The 14,961-nt window shown below is 44.5% G+C and overlaps 1 protein-coding gene across 1 annotated transcript; it reads right to left on the bottom strand.

Moving 5' to 3' along the window:
• Window positions 1-10,397, bottom strand: LOC149081024 (uncharacterized). Its single transcript, XM_089237304.1, has 5 exons — window positions 10,289-10,397; window positions 7,277-7,683; window positions 4,863-4,955; window positions 2,536-2,682; window positions 1-321 (listed from the first exon to the last, which is right to left on the bottom strand). Exons 1-5 carry the CDS (start codon window positions 10,322-10,324, stop codon window positions 111-113), a joined length of 894 nt encoding a protein of 297 aa, XP_089093430.1. The 5' UTR covers window positions 10,325-10,397; the 3' UTR covers window positions 1-110.
• Between the last annotated feature and the right edge of the window lie 4,564 nt (window positions 10,398-14,961).

Raw genomic sequence — 14,961 nt, 5'->3', positions numbered from 1 at the left:
CAATCTTTATTTCATGTAGTTTTGTTAATTGCAGAATCATAATTGTTATTAGTAGGCCTATGTATGCATGTACTGTAGTGTTAACATGAAATATTATTTCGTTGACTGTTTCATCCAACGATCTGCGACCTTCCTGGCGAAGGTACCACGTGGCAGTTGCAACAGCACGAGTACTCGAACGTGTCGAAGAACGTGCCAGCATTCGGTACAGCCGGGTCCCAGGACAGAAGAGTGTGGTGGCACTGTCGGGATTCGCAGGACGACCTCCTCCTACGGTCCGACGGGTAGTAGCCGTGTGTCCTGCAGAGTGCTGTAGGGATGCTGGTTGGTTGGGGGGGGGGGGAAGCAGAAAAATCACAATTAGAGACTCATCTGTTAATTCATTGAAGACTTCAGTCAAACTCGGTTATAACGTTGATAATTGGTGGTCTGAGCTGTTTCCCATAGTTCAAGGATTCTTAACCCTTTTCAACCGCGCCCCAAAATCAACATAAGCTCCGCGACCCATGGAACTGTTTGTTATTCGAAATTAGTGGAGCCAGTGACGCAGTAAGTGCATTTATAGCAGGACTGTAAGATAATTTGTAGGACTCATCTAGGAAGTCGCTGGGAATAAAGTTTTTGTCGTGACCCATAGCTCGAGAATCCTTGGCTGTAAGTCAGTTTTTACAACCCATCCCAGAAGTCCCTGCGAATCAGGTTTGGGTCGGGACCAATAGCTCAAGAATCTCCAGCTGTAGGTGGATTTGAAAGACCAATCTCGTAAGCCTCTGCGGATCAGGTTTGGGTCGCGCCCACCTCTCATTCCCGTCACGACCCCCACAAGAGCTTCCCGGCATTAAGGCCCCCGAACAAGATTCCCAAGGAACTAACTGGCCTCCGTCGCCCCTCTCTTACATCCCACGTAGTGCAGGCACCTACCCAAGGCTAGAGAGCAAAGCGAAATCATATCGTTCATCCTACCAGACCAGCGCTCATCCACCTGAACTGAGAAATCTTGCACATAAATTGAAAAATGCGTCCCGTATTAATAAAATAAAACAAGAATTGAAAAACGACCTGCAACCACGTAAGAAAATAAAACGACAGAGAAAAAAAACACCACTCAACTTCGCCAAATGTAAATTTCGCCAAGTACAGTATTTCAATATGAGTGACGTAATTGTTCACCACTCATTGTGACTAATCAATGCTTTAAATCCCCTTATAATGTATCTAGGAATGTAAGGTTTGTTTACGCGCCGACCAAAACCGACTGTTATAAACGTTGTTATGGATGTAAATACCCCGTTGCGTACGGGGTTGTAACGTGTGCGATAATTTGGCCCTACAGTCCGTGGAACAGCCTAGTACATCCACTTCGCAAGCAATTGCTCGTGTGGCGTGGCTCACGGGGCACTGCCGCGCCGGCAGGTGCCTATACGGAGCAGCTTTCACCCTCGTATGCAGGGTCCGCAATAAGGCCGGGATTACACTATAAACGTTTGATAAAAGGTCTTTTACAAAACCAATTAGCCTATCGGTTATTGGTAGCATTTTTCAAGTTTTATAAAAGAGTTTTTATCAAACTTTTATAGTATAGTCGTAATGCCAGCCTAAGACACAGGTTTGGTTTAACTATAGCGCAGGATAGTTGTGTTCTTTATCCAGACTGCCTGCCGGTGTTGCGACCGGCCAATTGAGCCTTGTTTCCATCAGTGAGGGACCCCCACAGGTGGGAGCTGTCTGTGGTCTCGTCGGTATTCTGTCTAGTCCTTGTACTTGCCGGCCGATCCATGTGAGGCCCACACACTGCATATTGTCTAGTACTGTATTTCTCGCCAAGGGTTATTCGTTAGCCCTATTTGACGATTTCTCTGACACTTGGTAAATATTTTTTTGGCGAGTATTGATTTCTCGTATTTATGGCTTCAATATCCTGTTATCTCGCTCCCCCCGCCCTTAGAGGAGAAATAAGGCTTATATTTCTTCTCAATCTCCCCCCCCCCCCCCCAAATATGATTTATCATAAGGCTGACCATATTTGATCGTGGAAAATACGGGATATTGGACTTCGAAATACACAACATATCCAATTTTCGCCAAAAAAAATGTTGCCAACTCGTGCTAAAATCACTGAAAAGTCGCCAATCGCGTCTAATGAAGTGCTACTGCAATTTGCAGTGAATTAAAAAAATGAATGAGGCGCAAATATTTGAGATGAGCATTCTCTTATTTGTAGTTGTGATTATCGTAATGTAATTTCCGAGTTGGTTTGAAGAATGAAATGAAACAAAAAGTCGAGTTGGCTTCATTGAAAATACATCAAAAACCGGGACTGTCCCGGGAAATACGGGACGTATAGTCACCCGAATCATTATGGAATAACAGCGTCTTGCAAAACATTTGATGGGATCCGATTACATTTTTCGTCAGAAAAAGGTCACAAAAACTCGTGGAATCTTCGATGTCGTTATAACCGAGCTTGACTGCAAATAAATCTTTTCCCACGTATTTTCATATCGCGTTTTTTTTTTTAATATATAGTTTTCTTACTTGCAAGCTGCTTCCAGGTAGCACTGCTCAAGGTTAGGTGCATCCTGGACGATGTAACGGAGTTCGCCCTTGATGTTGTACATGTGGTAAGGGGTCCGTAGGAGGTACTGGTTGCCCTGGCAGCGATCGTGAATAGGCGTCGATTTCCTATGGATTTCAATCAAGGAAAAACGCATTAGTCTCTTATAACAAGTGGAAAAATTCAACTTTTTATCAATCGATTATCTATTACTCAACCCACAGGCCATCTTCAACCTGTTGCTCGCGAGCACCAAGAGTGCTCAATACTCGTGCCCGATTTTTCGTGCTCGTGAGCACTTGTGTTCAACTCTCCAATTAAATACCCAGTAAAAATTTCATTCAAGAACTTTACGATTAAATGAAGATTTTTCAAGCCTAAGGGTGTGAACACATAGTGCGTCCGCGTATTTCAGATTCTGGAAACCCGCGTCTCGTCTCCGATTGGTTAAAAACCCGAATTTCAAGTTTAAAAGAAGTTGAAATTCGCGTTTTTAACCAATCGGAGACGACGCGAGTTTCCAGAATCTGAAATAAGGGGCCATTCAAGTATTACGTAAGCAGAGATTTTTAGCCATTTTTGACCACCTCCCCAGCGAAATTTCGTCAGCAGCTCAAAATATTTGATATCTCCAAAAAGAATGATTGATGACGTAAGCAACCTTTAACCTCCCCCTTTGCCGGCAAATTCGAAACCCCCACCCCCTCGATGCTGACGTAATACTTGAATGACCCCTAAGGACGCACTATGTTCACACCCTAACATATGTAAAAGCGTACATGCTCAAATCAGCGTCTAAGTGGCCCTCGGACTAATATGGTGTGGCCCACGACCCAATTTTGTGACAATGAACTGAGCGGCACATTTACAGGTCACTTAAGTGACTCGCTGCCTATTTACAGATTACTTATAAGTGACCCGCAGCACATCTATAGATCACTCTCAATCGGCCCACGACATAATTCCAGATCACTTAAGTGACCCGCAGCATATTCACATATCAGCCTCCTAACCAGATCATGGCCTGCCGCGCTCTGTTTCGGTAAGGGGGTCATTCAAGTATTACGTCAGCATCGAGGGGGTTTCGGATTTGCTGACTTTTGATGACGAGGGGGGTTTGAAGGTTGCTCACGTCATCAACCACCCCTTTTTGAAGATATGAAATATTCTAAGCTGCTGACGAAATTTTGCTGAGGGGGGAAGGGGGTTATAAATGGCTGAAAATCTGCTTACGTAATACTTGAATGGCCCCTGAAGAGTTTTCAGCAGGTAGTCGAAGAAGACTTGGCCATTCTGAAAGCTGTGCATGCATGTCTTGTGAACCTAACGGGATGTCTGTTTTTGCGTAACTGCTTGTTATGTGTAATGCTGCCACCTGCCGTCAGTTTTTCTAGCTGTGAGTGAAGTGCAATGATTTAATAATTGTGTCGTTGTAGTCCTGTTGTGCTCTTTGGTAAGACTTTTTTTTAACGGAGAGATCGGCTCGCATTCGCGCCTCAAAGTTGGGAAACCACAGAAAACCAACTTCAACCAACTACCTCTGTAGCGACGGTGGGGTTCGAACAAAAGTTTCCCGCGACACGTTTTCAAACCAGTAAAGTGGCCCATGATCTCTTAAAAGGTTGAGCACCCTTGCCGTAATGGGGGTGCGCTTTGTCTGATAAGCATAGACAGTGCTCGCGACTTGGTAAAGGTTGAGGAACCTCGACCTTATGGCGTCCTTTCTACTTGATTTCCTCCCGTGGCCTGCTTCGATTATCCTAGCACTACGGGGGGGGGGGGGGCGCACATATGGACTCTCATCGTGAGGAACCCGCTGACCAGGGGCGTCGGAAATGTTTCGAACCTGTGGGTGCTCGTCTTGAGCTTTATATTGGAAATTGCAATTACTCAATCAATTCTGGGGGTGCTCAGACCCGAGCCAGAAATTACAGTGGATGCTCGAGCACCTCCGACGCCACTGCGGCTGACACATAGTGGTGCTCTGCTGCAGTTGGTTTTATGCAGTTTTCCAACTTCGGGGTACGAATTCGAGCCGGTCTCCCATTCAATAAAGTCTCTCCGCAGAGAGCAGACAGAATGATAACACGATAGTAGACATAAGTAAGATGGCAGCATCAGCAAGAACACGAATCAAGCACAATTCAGACAATATAAGTACGTTAGGGCCACAAATACACAAGTTCCGGCATGTACCAATTCGTTATGAATTATGTAGAGGAACGTACACGAGGTGCATGTACGGTTAAGTAGTGTTAGGGGGGCACGTAGCCTTCGGCTACCGTTAATAGTGCATAAATGTTCTTACACTTTAGCCAAAAGCTGCAAAGTGCTGCAAGGACTGCTTCCGTATCCGTCTCCTCCTCTAGGCAGTGTCTGCACGTGGTGGCGCAGCTCGTCGCTGAAATAAAAATAAGGCGCGATTATGAGAAAAAAAAAAATGATTATGCATGATAAAACCCAGTGTAAATCTGATGATTATGCGTAACTACCGATTCATCACATTTACCGTACCATACAAATATTGAAAACGATTCTATTTAGGGTTACCAGATTCGAAAACTGAGAAAGGAGGACAAATGCGGCGAGCACCCTTCGTAACGTCACTTTTCCCAATTATCACAACAGATGGCGTGTCTATACTAACCAAAAGAACCAGCCATCATAATAATTTTTCCTAACAGAACCGCTGAATAAAGAACAAACACTGATCCATCTCTCTTCGCTTACAATGAATTGCCGCCCCCGCCATTTAGTCAGTTTTATTGCTTTGCCTGTACTACTGAGTCACCTTGGTAGATATAGTGGCGTCATCTGTTTCAAACAAATGTAAGTAACGGTGCCAATAGTGCGCAAGTATTGCTTATTTCTGAGTATATGAATCTGGTGACTAGTTTAACGCAGTCTCTAGCCTTTTCGAGTAAAAAAAAATTCATAAAATATCGTTACAGTTGAAATCCCTGCTGCCATCTATGAAGTTCAAAATATACTAAACATCGTCATGATTTGCCTGCCTCAAAATATCTATCTCCATAGGTTACCTCCTTTTTTTTTTTAGTTTTACGTCACACTAGAAACAACTGTTGAAATTCCGCGATACATTTGATGATATAAACAGTGCTATTGGCTTAATAGAAACATTTATCAATATCATAACCATATTCTTTTTTAATTCCGGTGGAAAACCGGTCAACACTTTTAATCGAAGATTTCTTACAGTTTTGTTTTTCATTTGATAGGTGGCAGCAGGGGTTTCAGTTCAAAGTTTTTTCCCTTACATGCAATTTTGTTTCTGTGTTTATCGCTGTGTGAACAGTGGCATTCATTGATCCGAGTCTAAGGAGCCTATAGAGCACGGGTGCACGTCCTCAGGCTATATGCGGCCCGCAAAGGGGTTACATCCGGTAGGAAAGTATAAATGCACACAGCACGATTAATATGTGTGCTTCAGCTGACCTATATATACATATATATTTCCTTTATAAATATACGGGAAATCGGGATCCATACGGAATAACGCCGATCATCGCAATAAAAAAAACTGCCAAAAACAAGTAAAGTTGCCAATTACAGCCAAAACAGTTGTCAGAGGCAGGTAAAGTTGCCAATTACAGGCAAAAAGGTGAATGGAATACAAAATACACAAAAAGTGAATCATCAAAGGTAAGTAAGGTTGCTAACTACATCCAATAAAGCGTGAAAGGAACGTAAAGTTGCCAATTATTGCTAAAAAATTGTCATAGGCAAATAAATTTTCCAATTGCAGCCAGAAAAATTGTCATAAAGGCAAGTAAGGTTGCTAATTACAGCCAAAAAAAAAAGATTATTCAGAAGCATTTATTCAGAGGTTGAAAATAATCTTAATTCTTGATTTCAAAGATCCAAGTAAGCGTCATTGAAAATAAGGGGAAACGGGACAGCGCCCCTTTATAGGCGCCCCAGCTTTGATGAGGTGATTTTTTGACGTTTAAAATCTCGTCAAAAAGTGTCACACGTAGGTGACGTAAATTTTGTAGCATATCATGGCTTATAAAAATGTGTCATTTGGAGAAAACGATGTTCCGATTTTTTCATATTGCTTAAATATAAACATTTTCTGACTTACGATTTTCCGAGTTACGTATTGAAATGTTTTGGTGATGGTGAATCTTAGATTATATTCCAGGTGATAAATTAGAATAGGGTTGGCTAACAGAGGAACCACAGGCGGTTGAAACTTGCCGATTTCAACTGAGAATATATAAATTATTTCGACGCTCGTTATAACGATCCCACGTTATAGCGGTCGTTCCATTACAGCGACAAGCAGGATAAGTCCCAAATGCTTTCGTATAAGAAATGTCCTATATTATTTCGATATAACGTCGGTTTTCGTCGGAACGATGGGGGTCGTTATAACGAGAGTCGACTGCATGATCTTCATCATTCGGTATTTTCTGAGCATTTCTTTGTATGTAGTTATATAAAATAAGCCAGAGAGCAGCCAGTGCTCGTAGTTTGGCCGTCAGGGCCCCCACATCCTGGAGCAGGGCCCCTAGGCTGGGATCTTTTGCGGGCCCCCGACCAGACTTTCACGGGGCCCCTTTATGATGAATTTACAGCGTGAAAAAAAGCAAAAAATTGTGAAAATTGTCCCGGACTCCAGGGCTGGAGCCTTGTCAGCCCACCCCTTGTGGGGGCCATGTAATATATGTATAAAAAAAACAATAATAACCAACTCACAATTTGTCGTCGAAGTCGTCATACTTGGAGAAACAACTGGAATAATGGAGCCCGATCCGGACACGGCAGTTATCCGTTTCAGTCTGCCCTCCTCTACCATCACCTCCGGCGTTTCCACGGCCGGGCACTTGTCCAGGGTACACCCCGCCCCTTGGGGGTAGACCGGCTCCTCCGATGGGACGACCTATTGGATATCCGTCCACCAGCCTGTGTTGGTCGTCGCCGTTGAGTTGCGGGGATTTGTGCCAACATCCGTCCGAACCGCCACGGTCGTTGTCGTAACCACCGTAGACCTGCTGCTGGCTGAGGTAAGTCCTCGCTTCGGTGGTGTTGGCGGGACTATCCAGGCTGTCGGAAATCTTCTGGAGGAAGCTCGTGCCCATCAGCAACGATGACAATAACAACACCTGCAGCATTCAAAACGAAGAGCAATTTTTAGCATTTTTGGGAATTCCGATTTAAAAAAGCCATATAATTCTTCACACCCCAACACTGCTCATTTGAACTTTTTCAGCATTACTTTTGGCACTATTTGACTCAGCTTATCTTCAGTTCCTCCGAGAGAGAATGAGGCATGCCCCCCCCCCCCACATCCTGAAGCGGGGCCCCTAGGCTAGGATCTTTTGCGGAGCCCCTGGTCAGACTTTTCACGGGCCCCTTCTGTCGTTAATTTATAGCGTGAAAAATTCAAAAAGTGATGAGAACTGTTCCGAGCCCCAGGGCTAGGGCTCTGTCAGCCCCCCCCCCTTGTGGGGGCCATAGAATGAGGCACCCATCGTTAATACAGAATAGCTCTCACGTAATATGGTCTTGAAGAATAATATGCACAGCTGGTGCGGGAACGTCCCGTCTTCCCTCATCCTCGTACATACCAAATGTCCTGCTGCGCAACAGCATATCCAGTGACGATGTTGTTTTCACTGGAATATGTGAAGCAGGGCCGTGTGTGTGTCGTAAGAGCATCGTGGGGCCGCCGGACCTGGCTAGAAATGACTGCCTACAAATTAAATGCTTACTCTCGAATATTTGAACTGGATTTCATTTTCATCAGACCCCTCAATATTTGAGCGCTCCCCCCTCCTTGGGCCGTGCTCTGGTGGACGTTAACACGACATTGGTGTGGAGGGTCTACCTGAGCAGAAACCTTTGTCGCGTGAGAAATTTCCTTTCTGAAACCACTCGTACACCATCTGAAAACCATGGCCCCCCGCAACCTTGAGCAGGGCCCATAGGCTGGAATCTTTAGTGGGCTCTTACATAGTGAATTTATAGCATGAAAAAAAAAAGATAGTAATTGCCCCGGACCCCTAGGCTGAAGCCCTGTCAGCCCCAACCTTCTGGGGGCCATGCTGAAAACGATAGAACAGGGAATATTTCTTCCAGACCATTATCTGCTCTCAATCCAGGGGGGAGTTACAGCAGGGCCGTAACTAAGATTTTTGCCGCATGATTCAGCTGCCCAGGTCGGGGGGGACGACGACATTATTTTTCCGCCTCCACAACTATAAAATTCGATAATTCTATAACGGTACGATTCGATAATTTACTTCTCGAACGTTCTTTGTTCCCACCTGAAACTGCCACCCGGGGCAGTTGCCCCCCCCCCGTCCGCCTAGTTCCGGCCCTGGTTACAGCACAACAGTTCAGAAGGCATTTCTGCCAAACACAATGGGGCCATCCAAGTATTACTTAAGCAGATTTTCAGCCATTTTTGACACCCCCCCCCCCCGTCAGCAAAATTTCGTCAAAAGTTTATAATATTTCATATCTTCAAAAAAGGGGTGGTTGATGACGTAAGCAACCTTCAACCCCCCCCCCCTTGTCATCGCAAGTCAGCAAATCTGAACCTCCCCCCCCCCCCTCGATGCTGACGTAATACTTGAATGACCCCTTTGAGATGTTGTAGCATAACAAGATAAAGTCCACTTCGCATAAGAATACATTTGTACCAAACAATGATCTTCATTCAAACGACGCAGGAGTTATGGCAGAACTAGTCAGAAGAGACATTTCTGCCAAACCCAAACAATCGTCTGAATTCAACCCATGGAGTAGTTACAGCGGCACATGGCAGAAGACATTTCAGCCAAAACTTAATCTCAATCCAAGCGAGAAACTTCAGAAGACATTTCACGTGAGAAGCTACAGCGCAACAGGACAAGAGACCCTCCTGCCAAGACTCTGCGCTCATTCCACGGAGAAGTTACAGCACAACAGTGCAGAAGACATTTCTGTCAAATAGTGATCTGCATTCGGTCTACACTAGAGTTTATAGCACAACAGGTAAGAAACTTTTCTGCCAAACAACGATCTGTGCTCAATCCACGTGAGAAGTTACAGCGCAAAAACGCAGAAGACATTTCAGCAAAAATAATTTGCTCTGGATCGGATTTTGGTTTTATCGGCGCAAGGACCAATTTGGTCAAGCTGTGCCAAATAATCTGCTCTAAACCCACGGTAGAAGTTATACAGACATAGCAGAAGACATTTCTGCCAAATCTCCTCAACAAAACAAGGCAAAAGAAGACACGTCTGATGAATAACGATATGTATTTAATTCGCAACAGAAGTTACAGCACAACAGGTAAGAAACATTTCTGCCAAATAATGATCTGTGCTCAATCCGCGTGAGAAGTTACAGCGCAACAAGGTAGATGACATTTCTGCAAAAACAATCTGCTCCGAATCTGTGTGAGAAGTCATGGCTACCAAACCTCTTCGGCACAACAAGGTCTGAGAACATTTCTATTAAAGGTCTGCTGTCAATCCACGCAAGAAAAGACTGTTTTGCTAAACGTCTTTGCTCAATCCACGGAAAGTTACAGCGCAAACAGGACGAGAGAACTCTTTTCCAAACAATCTACGCTCAATCCATTTGACAAGTTATAGCCCAAACCACACACACGATACCCCCATTTCCATGTAAAACAATCTAACATTTACAAAAACATTATATACAACACGTGCAAATCTAATCATAAAATCCGCAATATGAGATAATACAGAACTTACCACAGTAGAGTTCATGATTCCGTACTGTCTGACCATCTCGCTGAATGACACCGGTTACGACTGAGAACGTTCCGTCCAAGAAGTGACCACTAATACCCTCTCCTGGACACTGTTCTTTCCCCCGCTTCGATTTCAATAATCACGCACCTGCTCAACGGTGTTCACAACATTGGATCCGACTTCCGTTCGAAATTAACCCACATTCACTAATTACTTGATGCATCACTTTCATCAAGCTCATCGCCATTATCATTACCCGAGCTTTCCGCGGCTCTTTCCGTCCGGTTTCGATCCACTTTCTATACAAACTGTATATGTATATAACAATACCCCCGTTATATATATATAACATACAATACATCTAAACTTCCGGACATTCTCTCGAAAAATTTTAAAGCGGGGAATTCCGGGATGTGTTACAATGTGTTGTGTGTGTTGCCGAAGCGATCTTGTTAACATGCTTTTCGGGCATTTCCGTCAAGGGTGAAAGTAGAGGTCGATAGAGTTGTTTGCTTCGTGGGTCCAGTCTAAAAAAACATGGAGTGTTTCGATTATTTTAAATATTGCTATTTTTCCATGGTATTCATGTCAAAACAATCATCTTTTTTCACGGAGCAGTTAATTCTCCTCCTCCACAGTCCAGTTTTTAACGAGCTGGACAAGGTTCCGCGCGGCGGACATCAAATTACGATGTCACAAGGCCGTGTTTTATTTGCTGTCACCAGGGTTTTTTCTCGATTGCGTGATTAAGGTCAGATGTGTGACACCTTGAATGCTTTTCTTTTGTTCTATCAAGAGCTGTAATTTTAACGAGAAATAAACGCCATCTATTGCAAACTGATTGCACCACCGCCGAGAATCACTGCATTGATTTTTTTGCTGTCGCTCGCATATTTAACTGTATAATTGAAATTAAATTAAATTAAAAAATAAATAAATGACTTAAATAGAACATTAATTAAAGATATTTTAAATTAGAAATTAATTTTAGATTCCATGTTCGTTCAGACGAAACATTTTTCGATGATGTCGGAACGAGCCGAAATTTCCCGTGAATTACGGGGGCTCATGGTCATTCGCAAACGAGTAGAGAAGAAGGCTTGTTTGTTCCTCTAAACGCATAGGAACCACGAGTTTCGTACTCGTTGAAACGCGTCAGACGACTGCTTTGCGCAATCCCTTAAATGCGTAGAAGGCTTGCTTTTTATTTTCATTCTGGAGAATCCGCGAGACACCCAGGCTCTGTCGCAAAAAAGCAACGTAAGCCCTTCGGCTTCGTCCCTCCCCCGGCATAGGCGAAACAGACTTGGAAGTCTGGGGGAGGGCACGATAATGAAGTCAATTCATATATAGATACATACATTAGATCAGTCGACTCCACTTTTGTCGCGGGGGCAATGCCCCCCCCACGACCCCCGTATCTCCGCCCTTGCCCCCCGGGCATCTCCGGCAAACCGATAATACACTGAAGAGCCAAAAAAACTGGTCCACCTGCCTAATATCGTGTAGGGAGCACACAGAAGTGCCGCAACACGACGTGGCATGGACTCGACTAATGTCTGAAGTAGTGCTGGAGGTAATTGACACCATGAAATCCTGCAGGGCTGTCCATAAATCCGTAGGAGTAAGGGGGGGGGGTGGAGATCTCTTCTGAACAGCACGTTGCAAGGCCTCCCAAATATGTTCAATAATGTTCATGTCTGGGGATTTAGGTGGCCAGCGGAAGTGTCTAAAGTCAGAAGAGTGTTCCTGGAGCCACTTTGTAGCAATTCTGGACGCGTAGGGTGTCGCATTGTCCTGCTGAAATTGTCCAAATCCGTCGGAATGCACAATGGACATGAATGGGTGCATGTGATCAGACAGGATGCTTACGTACCTGTGAGAGTCGTATCTAGACGTATCAGGGGTCCCATATCACGCCAACTGCACACGCCCCATACCATCACAGAGCCTCCACCAGCTTGAACGGTCCCCTGTTGACATGTAGGGTCCATGGATTCATGAGGTTGTCTCCATACCCGTCCATCAGCTCGAAGCAGTTGAAACCGAGACTCGTCAGACCAGGCAACGTGTTTCCAGTCCTCAACAGTCCAATGACGGTGTTGTCGGGCCCAGGCGAGGCGTAAAGCTTTGTGTCGTGCAGTCATCAAGGGTACATGAGTGGGCCTTCGGCTCCGAAAGCCCATATCGATGATTTTCGTTGAATGGTTCGCACGCCGACACTTGTTGATGGCCCAGCATTGAAATCTGCAGCAATTTGCGGAAGGGTTGCTTGCACGTCTGTCACGTTTAATGATTCTCGTCAGTCCCGTTCTTGCATGATCTTTTTCCGGCCGCAGCGATGTCGTGGATTTAATTTTTTACCGGATTCCCGATATTCACGGTACACTCGTGAAATGGTCGTACGTGAAAATCCAAATTTTCATCGCTACCTCGGAGATGCTATGTCCCATCTCCCGTGCGCCGACTAGAACACCACGTTCAAACTCACTTAAATCTCGATAACCTGCCATTGTAGCAGCAGTAACCGATCTAACAACTATGCCAGACACTTGTTGTGTTATATAGGCGTTGCCGACCGCAGCGCCGTACTCTGATTGGTTCCATATCTCTTTATTTGCATACGCATGCCTGTACCAGTTTTTTTTAGCTCTTCAGTTTATGTTCAGATGTCAAAGATTACATATAGTGTGCACCGTAATGAAAATTATCTAAAAATCAAGGTGTTAAAATCAAAGTGCAACGACACCAATAACAAGCAATTATAGAAAGTTATATGAAAATCCCATATCGCGAAAGAGGCGCAATCGAAACTTTGATCAAAAGGGACCAACATCCGCACGGACGCAGTTTCGTGCCCCCCACCCCCACATCCTGGAGCAGGGTCCCCTAGGCTAAGCTTTTCGGGAGGCACCAAGCCAGACTTTTCATTCAATGGAAAGAAATTAACAATTTCAGAATTAATGAAAATTAATACAGTTGATGCTCGGTCATAACGACCCGATTCCATTACAACGACCGGTATTATAAGTCTTAAATGCTTTCACAGAACAACTACCATAAAGGATTTACTTTCAATATAACGTCCGTTTTCGTTAGCCGGGGGGGACGTTATATCGAGCGTCTCGACTGTATTATATAAATCAAATAAATGTTAAGGAAATAATTTCAGAATCAATGAAAATTCATATATTCAATGGAAAATGGTCCCAGAGTAAAAATTGGTTGCAACCGTTAAAACACCACTATGTGAATCGGGATATTACAGCACGACTTGTTGGTCATTGGGCTACATGGAATCGGATTTGAACCCCACCGTCGCCACAGTGGTGGTCGGCTGAAATTGGTTTTTTTTTTTTTTTTTGTGGTTCCGAACTTCGAAGTGCGAATGCGGTCCGATCTCCCCGTTAAAAAGACTCGCCAAAGAGGTCTACAATGGTACAAATATTCAACCATTACACTTCACTTCTGATGGCGGCACTGAAAAATCAGACCCAACACTATATACGCAATCACACATCGTTAGGCACTCACGCTCACACTTCCGGCACAACTCACTCGGTAGTAAATTGCACATGGCGATAGACCAGAGTTGTGCTCGGTTTGAAAGAAATAAAGGAAGGGTGTGCAAACTCCTGCTTTCGACCCGTCGTTAGATAGTCCTTTGGGCTTCTTCCCCGTTGATAGGAGTTCCATTCACGAATACGTACTATGCATCGCGGAAGGAGGACAGGGATGTTAGCAGGACCTACTGCTTACGGGGGGGCACCCAGGAAAAGCCCCCTATTCTGGAGCAGGGCACCTAGGCTCGGATCTTCCACGGGCCCTTCTATAGTAAATTAATAGCATGAAAAAACAAAAAACAATGGTAATTATCTCGGGCGCCCGGGCTGGAGTCCTTTCAGCCATGCCCTTTTGGGTGAAGGGGTATACACACAGGCTGGTTCGAGGTAAGCTCCCCCCAAGGAAATCTTGAGTTTGAAAGTGGTCCGACCCGAACGAAATTTCCCTGGCCTCGGGCCTGACTCGTTCTGTTGTTTTAGAAATAGTTTTCATTAAATCTGAAAATACAGTCGAACCCCCGTTATAACGAACTCCAAGAGACCGGAGAAATCAGTTCGTTATAAAGGAATTATAATACAAGTTTCTGCATTTGTTCTATGTAAACGTATCAGGGGGATTAGAAAAGTGTTCGCTATAAAACGAGATTTTCCGCTATAACGGTATTCGTTAAAATGGGATTCGACGGTATATATTTTTTTCATTAATTCTCACAGAAGAATACTTCCTTCTATTATTCTGGAAGTACGTATTTTCTAAGTGGTGCCATCTATATTTCAGAAGTGAAGTGAGTGATCTGTTATGATTGAATTAGATTAGTACTGTTTGCAGGTCTGTCGCTCTCTGTGGCGAGTGAAAAGTAAATGACTGTTTCCGCCGCTGTGGTGGTCGAGTGGCCATAGTGACGGACTAGCGTCGCGAGTTCCCGGGTTCGAACCCCACCGTCGCCACAGCGGTGATCGGCTGAAGTTGGTTTTCCGTGGTTCCCAACTTCAAGGTGCGAATGCGAGCCGATCTCTCACCTTCAAAAAGTCTCGCCATCATAGGCGGAGATACGGGGAGGGGGGGGGGGGCAAAGGTGGAGTCGACTGATCTAATGTATATATAAATTG

The sequence above is a fragment of the Pholcus phalangioides genome, unplaced genomic scaffold, assembly GCF_987345545.1.
Source record: "Pholcus phalangioides strain wild (caught in Gottingen) unplaced genomic scaffold, Ppha-v1.0 ptg000010l_1, whole genome shotgun sequence".
Classification (NCBI taxonomy): Eukaryota; Metazoa; Arthropoda; class Arachnida; order Araneae; family Pholcidae; genus Pholcus; species Pholcus phalangioides.
Note: the sequence above shows the minus strand (reverse complement) of the source record. Positions and strands in the feature narration are given on the sequence as shown.